The sequence below is a fragment of the Apteryx mantelli genome, chromosome 1 (genome assembly GCF_036417845.1).
Source record: "Apteryx mantelli isolate bAptMan1 chromosome 1, bAptMan1.hap1, whole genome shotgun sequence".
Lineage (NCBI taxonomy): Eukaryota > Metazoa > Chordata > Aves > Apterygiformes > Apterygidae > Apteryx > Apteryx mantelli.
The window spans coordinates 44,815,598-44,829,395 of NC_089978.1; the positions used below are offsets into that span (position 1 = coordinate 44,815,598).

The following is a 13,798-nucleotide window of genomic DNA, read 5'->3' on the forward strand; positions in this document are numbered from 1 at the left end:
TTTATTTTTTTTTATAGGTAGTCATAAACAAATCACGGATTTTTTTTTTTCCTATTAATTAAATGGTTTTTTTTCAGTTTCACTAATGGTATGAAAGCACCAATCTGTTCTTCTGACCACTACTGTAAACACATATATATTAGATAGTCTGACGTAGGCTGACCAGAACTTCAGAGTTCAGTAGTAACTTCAAAGAAAGACTCCCAGAGTCACCAGAGGCAACAAAATACCTGAAGGTCAAACTCCAATTCAACTCCTATTTAAAATACGTAAGTGTAATTGAAAATAATGAAAAATCAAGTTTTAGGATGAAGAAAGAATCATTACCTAAGAAAAATGAGTTAAAGAAATAGTCTTCTGTATTACTGCTTATCCTGAACTCTAACAAGATTAATAAATACATGTCCATGTATCCCAGGGCACTAGGATCTCAAACTTATATTTTCTACAATTAATCCTCTTGCTGCCTGATAAATGACACATGCTTCTCGTATAACCATTACACATAAATGTTGGCTTCAGAGTTCCTCAGCGGGCTCACATAAAACATTCAGCAGACACGCAAAAGAGGAAACTTGGTTTTGTTCTAAATTACAGTTCTGTTAAATCACAGACTATACATACTTGCTTCATTTCAATGAACCAAATGCAGCAAAGAGAAACGAGATGTATGTATTGAGCTTACATATTTTCTACTTGTCAAATATATCCTTTGCTGTAAAACTCATTAAGATTAATGATTAAACTTTCTTTAAAACAAAAGTGGAAAAAAAAAACACTTTGTAATTTACAAACCTATGTAAACTACGACAAGCACATGGGTTTGAAAAAAAAAATCTGTAATAAAACTGGAGGGGCTCACAACTCTAGACAAATACCAACTGCAATGTTAATATTTCCTTTTTATTTATGATAGATGGTTAATTCTGAGACAGTCAGAACACTACTTAGAGGCAATTGTCTGTGAAAGAGAGACAGGGAAGCTGCAGGTAACTAAAATAATGAACATATCCTTACAGTAGAAGTTGTATTATATGAAAATGAGTGAAATTATATGAGGCATTAAATGAAAGCATGAGCATACAGAAACTGTAGAGATGGCACTTAGGGAGTTATGATATATATGTATATATATGCATATATAATAAAGATTATAATGAAGTAAATTTAAGAATTTATTTTATAAAACCATTTTTCAATGAATGCTTTTTTTTACTGCTACATGTTTAAAATCAACTGCCTACTTGAAGTTTTGAAACAAGTGAAGTTTTGAATCAAAAGAAAAAAAATTGTCCTCAGACAAAATAATTTTATATATTAAACATATGAAAAATTTCACTAAATTTCATGTAAATCAGTCTGTTATATATACAATTATTATTGGCATTTCCTTGTCTGATATAGACATACATATATTTTATTACACAGTCTAAAGATTTTTAAAGGCTTTTTCTTAAATATGACTTTAGCTGAAAGTCATTTTCCATTAAATACTCTGAATTGCAAAAGCAGTAAAAACCTAATACAGACTATTGATACTGAAGAATGAGTAACTGATATGAAGAGAAAGCAGTAGTAAATGATGCAGTGTTTTACTAACAGATTTACATGATATATATTTATATAATATATATTTGAATTATACTATCCTATACTGTTGTAATTACATTATAATTTAGCTTATGTAATTAGAAAGCTTTGTATTTATTTCAGATAATAAAATAATACACAGTAACTACCTTATTAAGGATAATTTATTTACAGAATTAAATTCTTTAGTTATAATCCTCATATGTAAAACAAAAGCAGTAACTAAAAAAAGAACCCCAGAGCCCATCTAAAATATCCTGTATAGCATACATTTTAATACATCTCTTTTTTTTCCAGCTTTAACCAAACTGTTTTTTAAAGATACATCTAGCAAATTAATTTGCTGATTAGTGCTGCAGATGAGACTTCTTCTTAGAAAATTTAGCACCCTTCACTCCCTTTAATTCCATATTGTTTGGTAGTTCAGTTTTCCCATTACTACTCAGATGGACAGTTGCCTTTATTTAGGAGAAGCTTTTATCAAGTCTCTACTGGAGTTGATGTTCTGCTGGGCAGCAGGTAATTCTACTTTGCAGGCTGTTTAGTGAGCACACCAGTGAGCACCGTCCAGCTGCTCAGAAACTCACAGTTCTGACCTCTGCCTCTGTAGGATACACCGAGAGGGCAATTTACTGTTGTATGAAGTCTTTCACAATATAATTAGGAACCATGACTACTGCCTTTCACGGATTAGTATCTATTTAAGAAGAAAAAAATAAATGTCAGGAAGTACTGAATATTTAAAAGGGGAAAAAATTATAAGAAAACCAGCAAAATCAAATGAACATTGTATCTCATTTAAGCATTTGCCCAACTTTATTCACATGTATAGCCTTGAAGACATAAATATGTTTGAAAGCCTAGATTCATTTAAAATGTGGATTTCTTATAGATGGCAAGGTCTTTCTGAAGTTGATTAGATTTGAAAATGTTCATTTTCCATTGCAAATTAGATAACATCCAGTCTTCACACAATGGGGAAAGAGACAAGTTACACTTTTTTTTTTTAATTATATTTACCAGTGTTACTACATGTCTATTTTTTATTCTCCTTCCACTGAAATTTTATTTTGTCTTTTTCACACAGAAGTTCTGAATATTATTTTTAAAGACTCAAAAATATATAAAACAGTTTGCTCTTGATAGCTAAAGGAACACAATTTCATCACGAAAACAGGACAGCTTGGCAATAAATCTGGCCTTTATTTTGTCCAATAGCAGACAATTTTTTTTTTAATATACATATGTGCATATCTATATATCTATATATTTTTTACCTCTAAATAGATAAAATTAAGGTCTTACCAGAACAGAAAACTTTTGGGATGATTTGAAAAACCAAATAATAATAAAAGTGTAGCAATAAAATGCTAATATATTTTTTGAGATCAATGAAGGTTGAACCATTTCCCTTATAAGCAAAAACCTAAAATACCAGGTCTGCTTAACACATTTAAGTCTAACAAACAAGCAACCACGAGTGAAATGTTATGTCTGTGCTAATAGAATCTCAGGGAAATATTATCTTTAGCAGGGGAGCTAAAGGGATATTTTCTTTCACTGGATCAAGATTCTGCTTTATCATCAATATAATTAAATTACAATACAGGCTTTAAATAAGCATAGGAAAATAGCATAGATGTTGGAATTTTGTGATAAAAATATGATTTATTTTCTTCCTTTTACATTTTTAACAAAACTATTTTCATTTTAGATTTTATAACTTTGAGATCTACAATCATGAACAGGTTTCAAGATTTATTGATTTTTTCAGTTACTGAAAAAAGAAGCTTTTACGCCTCATATTCTAAAACTCCTGGGAATAGCATATTTGTAATCAGAAATGACAGAAAAAGAACAGTATAATAATGCAACCTACCATCGTTAGAACAGCTTCAAAATCACGTTTACTCCAAAAATACATTTTTTTTACCCTTACCTTTCTCTCCCTTTTCTGACTGGATTAAAAGCATGCCAAAGATGTTCTAATGAGAAATTTATATCCTTCTGATAAAATCTGGGATGTCTCAGAACAGATTCAAAATGTGCTGAGTTCCAGAGGTGGAAGTATAAATTTCAATAATCCCACTCATTTTTTTCCCCTCCTAATTGAAGATTTATAATCAAAGAAGATAACATCAGAGGGATTATCGAGCACTGACTAGGCTTTCCACACCGGCCTGAAGGCCAGTTTAAAGGAAGTTTAAGAAAAGGATATGACTGGTAGTAATAAATGCTGATTTCAGAATGTAAGGAGATTGCTCTTGGTGTTGCACACCTTTATGGCTTTTAAGCTATTAATGATATTCATGAATAAACTACTAACAGGAGGTGTATTTTGTATATTAGCGACAGATAACAAATAATCACTCCTTTTCACCCTATCATAATTTTTTTTCTCACATAAGTAGAAACAAGAAGAGCACAAACAAAATTATTAGACAAGAAGTTTATACAGACCAAAAGAAGCCATATATTTCACAAAATTTAACTCACTACTGCAGCGTGCTGTTGAGGCCAAAATTATAAATGGTTTTCGAAGGATTAGGCAAATTTGTATTTGATCAGTGACTACCAAAGTAGATGAAGCTATGCTCCATAAAGGTGGAAGCTAGGAAGATATTCCAGTAGAAATCTCACTATGTGTATCATGCTACTAAACTTCTAATATCAAATATCATTTGTGGAAAGTCTCTGAGATAATGAATTTATGATTGGGCCCTATATAGAGGCTCTTCTGCCCACAGTTATGAGATGCATTTAGAAAGGCAGAAAAACTAGGGACATATTTATTACAGTATAATTTTGCTGGTTGGAAAAAAACTGGATTTATCATCTATTTCATTCTAGAAATTCTGTCCAGAAAACTGTATCCTTTCAGAAACCTATGAAAGACATGCAGAAGTAAAAGCTATTATGATTATTAACAGGGGTTATTAGGAAAACTTCAAGATATCCAAAGCAGTGTATTTAGTAACTAAATTAATATTGTTCCTGTTTTTACTGAAGGATAGAGCAGACAATAACAACTTCATTTTTGAATAAATATGCCTGTCTTTTGTCTCTGAAGTACAAAACCTCGCCTTTGCTAAAGTCCAGTTCTGATATCTTACCATAGTATTTAGTTTTATTGCTTGAACTGAAGGGTGTAGTCTGGCATCAGTATAGGATGCTTTTATCTGTAATAATACTTTCTAATAAATATGTATAGTTTTACCCTTCTTGAACTACTATTTATGAGTCATACTAAAAATGAAATAATTTCACTAGATTCTAATACATTATAAAGCTGACCGAGAGAACTGCAGTTAATATAACATGGATATGTTTGAGGGTTTTTTTTCTCTTAAAATCATATCTAAAATCATTTGCAGTGTAATACTGTTAACTTCTAGGTTTTTGAAAACAAGACCATGTTCAGCTGTATTTTAGTGAAATGTTCAGTTGTCCCCAGGAGAAAAGCTTCTCTAAAACATAAGCAACTATATGTGAAATTAAAGGTTTTGGAAGCAAATCACTGATATAATTATGACTAGTTCCTTGGGCAAAATGTAAAAATTAAAATAATAAAACCAATTAATATTTTCTATATAAGATGAAAGACCTTATATAGTCAACCCACAGAAATTACTGTTATACATATACATATATGCTCACTATACGCATGAGATCAGTTGAAAAGTCAAAAACTAACAAACTATTGTTGTCCTGTTCTGAAGAGCTAAAAGTTCAAATATACTACACTCTTCTACCAAATACCAAATTTCAAGAAAAAAGACAAATATGAGATTATGCAAGTTCGTAAAAATGGTCAAGATTACCTGTCCTTTGCCATTTATACTTTTATGATACATACGCGAGAGGAAACAAATTCAGATTACAAATAAATCTTATTATGAGCATCCTATCTTTTAATTATTGTGTAACCTTAGTATTCTTTTATATTAGTGCATTTCAGTTAGATTTGTGCATAAGTGGTTTAAGAAAGATAAAAAATAAATTTATTATGCATTAAAATGCAATAACTATGCAGAAGGAAGTTCTGAGCTATTAACTCTGAATTATGTGTTATTCAGAAATTTACATTACACAGCATAGTATCAGCTTATGATAGGAAATGAAAGTGACAATACCCAGTGACGGGCGAGTGAAGAGTTAACAGGACTGAAGTTTGTCAATTGATACGCAGAAGAACTGACAGCACAAGAGCTGATGTGCGCAAAGCTGCTGAACAGAGGACTTAACAGGACTAAAGAAGTCTACCAACCGATATGCGCAAGGACTGATATGCGCAAGGCTGCGGAATGATTAACAAGACTGGAGAAGTGAAGTCTGCCACCTGGAATCTGCACGGACCCCCGGGGAGGGGAGAAGCAATACGGAGGTGTTGTGGTCTTGCCTCGCTAGCAGGGTCCCCCCAAGCAGACAAACAGACAGTCCTGTGATTGCGAAACTTGCTAAAAGTCAGCAAAAGCGGTGTTTGCCCAGAGCCCCAGCCGTATAAAAAGAGACTTGGGAGCTAGGAGAGTTTGAGCAGGGACGGGAACGTGACCTGATCATCCTCTCCGGCTGGACCTTGAGTATTCCCCCCCTCCCCTTTTCCTGGGACGCTGGGTTAAGGTAACTCCTCGAGGATGACAGCCCTCTCACTAGGAGAGTGAACAGGAAAGCTTTCAAGTAGGGATAAGCAGTGCTTCCAATTAATAACGCAGTAATCGACGGTTTCAGGTTATCCTTTCTAAATTAGTAACTGATGGTTTTGTGTTATCCTTCCTAAATTAGTAATCGCATTATTTTAATGGATGTTACTAATCCAAGAACTTGTGTGAGGAAATAAACATCTTTTTTATTATTATTACATTACTGTCTCAGTTGTTGCTATCGAACCTTCATAGCATGACAGCGTGACAGTTTTTGGCGTAGTCGGCAGGACAGGATAAGGATAGGATAGGATACAGACTTAGTGGATACATAAGCTGGGGTAACCGGATAGAAATATTTTTGAACTATGTCGCTGCGTGAGTTATTGAGAAGGCACGGAAGCGGACCCTCAAGCCCTGGGATTGACTGGGCAAATGATAATTGGGAAAATGAAGCCTCTGTCGTGTGTAGGATAGAGGAAGTCAGAGGTAACCAAAGAGATGGGAAAGGAAAAGGTGGTATATGTGCCATCTTAGGGGCCTGTTTACTGGCGGCCCAACAAGCCAATCGGACCCATCAAAAAACTAAGGAACAGTTACAAGAAAAGGTGCAGGAGTGTGTAGATCTTGAAAGAAAATTGAAATTAGAGAAAGAGCTAAATCAGAAATTACAAAACAAGTTAGAACTCATCCTTTCAACAGCAAGGAAGCCCCCCACAGCAGCTCAGATTAGAAAAATGCTGGTGGAGGACCTGGACGATTGGGACGGAGATATATGGGGAAACAGCAGTAGTTCAGAGGACGATGGTGATTTGTACCCTCCAGAACCCTCACCTCTGGATGTGCGGCCAGCTGTAAAAACCGAAACCGCAACAGGACCCCATGGGGGTAATGCTAGAACCACAGTTAGAACTACCCCTTACTCAGGAGACAAGATGGGAAAACTGCAAGAGAAATACTGCAGGCAACCTACAGAAACAGAAACTGAGTATTTGTGGCGGGTATCCTTAACAGGAGGTGATCGCATAATGCTAAGTGAAGAGGAGGCATCAGGATATTGGGGACCAGGAGTTTTCCTGATGGGTAGAGTTGGGAATCGCTCCCTTACCTCCCGAGTAGCCTACTGGGCAGGAGGACAAGACCCGAGGAACAGAGGAGAACCTTTGAGAATAGGTATAAATACCCACAGTGAGCTTACAGAAGCCATACAAAAGGCGGCTTGCGTACAGCAGATATATGAAAGGGGAGCCTACAACGTCCCCATGCAAGCCCCGGTAAGCCCAAACAGCCTAACACCTTTAATACGGGGATTGCCTACAGTGTTAAAGCTGAAGCTACAAGCAATACGAGATCGCATTGTAGCTGCAGAGGCACACAATCATAATAACCTCAATGCCCCCCCCCATGCCAATACCGACATGGGCGGATACCTTGTTAGAAGTGCATCGAACTGCGCAAGAGATGGGGATGGATACCAAACCATGGGAAGAGCGCATTAGACAGGCTACTGCCTCATATGCCCCGAGGAGAGGACGTTCCCCCCGCAAGCGGCACAATAAGGAAATGGGAACTAAACAAGAAGACAGGGAGAAATGAAATAGATTGTGGCGACACGCCCTGGCATTAGGTGTTCCACGATCCATGCTACATAATCAGAAAACAGAGGACATCATAGAACAGATAGTGAGCAAGCTGGAACAAGCAAAAGGGGTGACTCTGCCATCCGCCCCACCCGGCTCACAAGATAGTAAACAAGAATCTAAGCCTAGTAACCCTTTCTTGGAGTTACGAGAAGAGTTGCATGATCTAAAAAACTAGGTAGCGCTGGTCGAAAATCAGGCCAACCGACCCGAGTACTATCAATAGCGCAGCGGCCTGAAAGTTTAGAACCCCGGATTGTGATTCCGGTAGGACCCAGAAAACACAAAGTTTCTTTTTTAATTGATACTGGTGCACAGATAAGTGTTTTGGACAAACAGACAGCCAATAGGTTAAATATCAAACCATCTAGACGATCAATTTTTATAAAGGGAGTTACAGGAATTGCTGAATCTCGTCCTTTGGCAAAACTTTGAGCCTGGCTCCCGGGAGACAAACGTCTTACCAAATTTGAGGTAGTAATAAACCCAAAGGGAAATGACAACATTTTAGGGTTTGATGTATTACGAGGAAGAAACTGGATACTCCCAAACGGTACCCGGTGGAGCTTTGGAACAGCTAACATCAAGCTTTTGCAAACCTCCCCCGCGCTGCCGCCTAGTAAGATAACTAATGTTAAACAATACCCTTTAGCATCTGCTGCACGATCCGGGATAAGCAAAGTCATTAGAGACCTAGAAGAGCAAGGAATTATAGAATGCACCCACTCCCCCTATAACTCTCCGGTGTGGCCTGTCAAAAAACCAAATGGAGAATGGCGATTAACAGTAGATTATCACCGACTGAATGCTAATACTGCTCCCCTCACGGCTGCGGTCCCCAATATAGTGGAACTGGTGAGTCAGCTTAGGACTGCAGCCCACCCCTGGATGGCCACACTAGACGTAAAAGATATGTTCTTCATGGTCCCGCTAATAAAAGAAGATAAAGACAAATTTGCTTTCACCTGGGAAGGCATTCAATATACCTTCACTCGGCTGCCCCAGGGATACAAACACCACCCCCTGAAGGTATAGCCCAGAGACAAACAGTTCATAAATGGTATCTATCAGGAGTCCAAGATAGCCTGGAAATAGAGGAGGGACCAGTAAAGATAACCAAATACCAATTACCCCTAACTAGCCTTGTACCAGAAACAGTACCAAGCTACCCAAGATCTCCCATTGCAGTAGCTGAACCACTCACTGAAAAGTCTGACCTAAATGGGGTATGGTTCACCGATACCTCTTCCCATAGGATAGCCACGGGGTGGCAATACAAAGCAGTTGCCTTAGAAATAAGCACAGGCCATACGATAATAGAAGAAGGCGATGGCAGTGCCCAAGTAGGAGAACTCAAGGCTGTCCGACTTGCCATAAGAAATGGAGCAACAACAGTGTATACCGATTCATATGCAGTATTCAAGGGGGCCACAGACTGGATAGGATTCTGGGAATGTAATAAATGGCAAATAAATAGGTGCCCAGTATGGCAGCAAGCAGACTGGGAAGAGTTGTTGGAAGAAGGAAGGAAACGGTCTATTGCGATAGGGTGGGTGAAAGCCCACAGCTCAGACGGAAGTCTGGCAGCTAAATGGAACGGGATAGTTGACAAGTTGTCGAGGGTAAGAGGAGTAACAGTAAGCGAAGTAGAGTGGGACAGAGTAGGAGAATGGCTACATATACAGCGAGGACATTCAGGGGAAAAGGATTTAGTAAAAGAAAGTATAGCTCGAGGTTGGCCCATAGATATAACAACTGCACGACGAATCATAACAGCCTGTCCTCAGTGCCAACTAAGATTAAAAAGGGATCATCCAGAACAGCAAGCTCCACTACATATCAGTAATAAAAAACAATTATGGCAAACCTGGCAGATTGATTATGTAGGGCCTCTTAAACCATCAAGTGGGAGAAAATATATATTAGTGGGAGTCGAGGTGGTCTCCCATCTCCTCCGAGCGACAGCCATCAGAACTGCGAATGGAGAAACTACCATTAAGGTATTACAAGAATGCTTCAGTGTATTACCGGTACCAAAGGAAATACAAAGTGATAATGGGACTCACTTTACAGCCCACGTAGTACAGGACTGGGCGACACAAGAAGGGATTAATTGGACATTCCACACCCCCTGCTATTCCCAAGCAAACGGGATGGTGGAAAGGGCCAATGGCTTACTTAAAAGATATGCTCAAGCAGAAAAAGCGAGTTGGGACCTACGCATTAACCATGCTGTGCATCTACATAATAATCAATGGGGAACATTCGGTAGTCCCAGAACCCAGGCCTTTTGCCCTATCGATACGGGCATCGTTAAGGGTAATCCTGACATTGATCCTGCACGTGGTAAACCAGGACAGCCTGTGATGGTAAAATTACCACAAATTGGAGTAGTCCCGTTAACATTGTCTAAACCCCGAGGACCCCTTGCATGGGAAGCACTTGATGCCATAGAAAAAAAACATCGAATCAGTTCTCGGTGGATAATTCCTGATTATTAACCACTTATTCCGAGGCACCCTGCCTCGAGGAAAACCTAAATGTGTTCTCTTACAGGATACCATGTGGAAACTTGTGTTCCTACTCCAGACGGCCCTGGTGACAACACTGATCTCAAAACCATGGGGCAGCAATGTCAATATTTGGGAAAAGTTAGCTAGGGAAATACTAAATACCACTCACTTTTGTCTAAAAGGAGGAACTTCGGCGGCCCAAATTTACACCACTTGCACTATTGGGTTCCCTATACCCCTAGAGACAGTGCAAAACAAGGCAATACTAGCAAATTTCAAAGTAACTAATACGTTTAATCAGATGTCTTGATGGGGTTCCGCCACAACACAGTATAACAAAGCAATGATAGAAATTAAGGTGAAAGGAATGTTTCCTGCGGTTGAGTGTGCTATGATGGTAAATTGTACCAGCAAAACCCGACCATGCCACAATCTTACGGAAGATGGGCCTCCTCTTAAATGTAATCAAACAACCAATGTAACCTTTAACTATGCACATATTGTGCTCCCTACAGGAATGCTTTGGCTATGCGGGGTAAAAGCTTACTCCTACATTCCAGCCAATGCTACTGGTGGCCCCTGTACCATAGGTCGCTTGAGCATCTATATGCCAAGCAAACAAGAGATAGAGGAAATAGCTGGGAATCAAACACGAAAGAGGAGGGAGGCCTCATCCCTCAACCCTGAATGTAATTCAGAAGTAATCTTATTCTCAGCATCACAAATCTCAGCTGCAGCATTCCTTACACCTGGGGTGGGAGTTGCTATGAACTATCAAGCTATAAAAAAGATTGCATGTTCTTTAGCTAGAACTATCAACACCACTTCTGCTGCCTTATCAGCAATGCTTAGAGATGTGCAAGCCTTGCGTGCCGGTGTATTAGAAAACAGAGCAGCAGTTGACTATCTTCCTTTACGACACAACCATGGATGCGAAGAATTCAAAGGCATGTGCTGCTTCAACCTGAGTGACCATTCGACCCTGATTGAAGGGGAGATCACAAACCTTAAACACCTAGCTTTGGACATTAAACAGCATAATGATAACGGGTTTAATTGGCTGCAAAAATTGTTCCAAAATTTCGGACTGTCTGTATCAGCTTGGCTCGCGTCGGGCTTACAAACTGTCATAATAATTGTACTCATGATAATCATTATATGTATTGCTTTTGTCTGCTTGAAAGCTTTAATATTACGCACAATCTTTGCTAAGGTAAATGCTTTAAACACAGGCTACTTGTCTTTGCAACAACAAGATCAAACCCATGATTGTCCTTGAGGGGCAAAAAAGGGGGGGTGTACGGCTGTGACTCTGGTCACGGGGTGGACTGATGGGCGAGTGAAGAGTTAACAGGACTGAAGTTTGTCAATTGATACGCAGAAGAACTGACAGCACAAGAGCTGATGTGCGCAAAGCTGCTGAACAGAGGACTTAACAGGACTAAAGAAGTCTACCAACCGATATGCGCAAGGACTGATATGCGCAAGGCTGCGGAATGATTAACAAGACTGGAGAAGTGAAGTCTGCCACCTGGAATCTGCACGGACCCCCGGGGAGGGGAGAAGCAATACGGAGGTGTTGTGGTCTTGCCTCGCTAGCAGGGTCCCCCCAAGCAGACAAACAGACAGTCCTGTGATTGCGAAACTTGCTAAAAGTCAGCAAAAGCGGTGTTTGCCCAGAGCCCCAGCCGTATAAAAAGAGACTTGGGAGCTAGGAGAGTTTGAGCAGGGACGGGAACGTGACCTGATCATCCTCTCCGGCTGGACCTTGAGTATTCCCCCCCTCCCCTTTTCCTGGGACGCTGGGTTAAGGTAACTCCTCGAGGATGACAGCCCTCTCACTAGGAGAGTGAACAGGAAAGCTTTCAAGTAGGGATAAGCAGTGCTTCCAATTAATAACGCAGTAATCGACGGTTTCAGGTTATCCTTTCTAAATTAGTAACTGATGGTTTTGTGTTATCCTTCCTAAATTAGTAATCGCATTATTTTAATGGATGTTACTAATCCAAGAACTTGTGTGAGGAAATAAACATCTTTTTTATTATTATTACATTACTGTCTCAGTTGTTGCTATCGAACCTTCATAGCATGACAGCGTGACACCCAGCTCATACCAAAATAACACTTTTAAATATCTATGAAATTATTCAAACTGAAATTTGACTCGAACATTACTATAGTGCTACTATTGAAAAAATACAGCTGTTACTTCAGTGATCTCATGTGATCCAAATCTGTCACAGTAGGAGGCCCCCTTCTTCAAGTAGTGCAAAATCAAGAAAAACATATAATTTTATAGACTGTTCTCCTGTACTTACTAAGCCAGACATAGCAGTTTGGAGATAGAGATCACAATCTGAATTCAGCCTCAGAAATGGTAAACAGGTATTTTGAATGATTCAGGCTAAAAGAATATATGTTTAGAGTATAAATATAATTCACTGGTATGTAGCAAAGAAAACTATCAAAATCTTTCTTTCCAGTAAGTATAATGTACACATTGCAATACCTGTATATGCAAACTGGACAAGATCCCACAGCGCATTGGGGTCTATGCCTTCCATTTTGATCTCTTCTTGCTTGGCTTCACAAACATCACTTGTAAACATGGCAGCAAAGTAGTCAGAGACAGAACTGAGGACAAGTCTGCAAAAAGGTTAGAAACTGGTGTCATTGAAATTGCTATATGTATTAGATATTAAAAAAAAAAGCTGAAATCTTAAAAAGTATATTTTTATAGTAATTGCAAATTAGGAGGAGTAATATATTATTTATGTACTTAGGCATCAAAATAATGCATGACATTTAATTCTAACTTGATTCTGCTTCCTGTGATATGAACCAAGTGGCAAATTAGCATATGCATATAAAACAGACATAGAAATTAGCTTTTAGTCTTTGTGATAACTTTCCTCTTATGTAGATGTCCCTGTTTGATCCCTCAGGATCAAAGATAGCCTATTATAGAAACAGACACCATACCCCAGAGGAACTTCTCACTTAAAAGAACTATTTTTGATAAACTTTATTAACAGTATGTAACTTTACAAAATCATTCAATCTTAAGTGAAACTGTTAATAGATTAACATACTCTTCAATAAATAAAAAAAAAATCAGTCTAATGTAAAGATGTTACTTTTTTATTAGGAAACGTTTCCACAGGAAAATAATTTCAAAATACTTATATAATATATTAGACTTGTTTGGGAACCTGATTTATATAAATCAAAACCATACTAGTTATCATTTTGGGGCCATAAGCTCACATATTCTTTCAAATACCACTTACAGTAATTTTATGACTTTGTTATGAGTGAATATTCATATATGAACCTAAGCTTGAAATGTGGTATAGTTATAAATAGTATATCAAATGGTTCCATGAAAGATGGTCATATTTCTGGCTTAATTATA

At 38.0% G+C, this 13,798-nt stretch overlaps 1 protein-coding gene across 1 annotated transcript in view; it reads right to left on the reverse strand.

Annotated features, from left to right (window-relative positions):
- KLHL1 (kelch like family member 1) overlaps window positions 1–13,798 on the reverse strand; it is a 262,591-nt gene that overhangs the window by 159,055 nt on the left and 89,738 nt on the right. Inside the window, exon 4 of the mRNA XM_067289682.1 lies at window positions 12,893–13,029. Within this exon, the coding sequence (XP_067145783.1) occupies window positions 12,893–13,029 (137 nt within the window). The remainder of the gene's footprint in view (window positions 1–12,892; window positions 13,030–13,798) is intronic.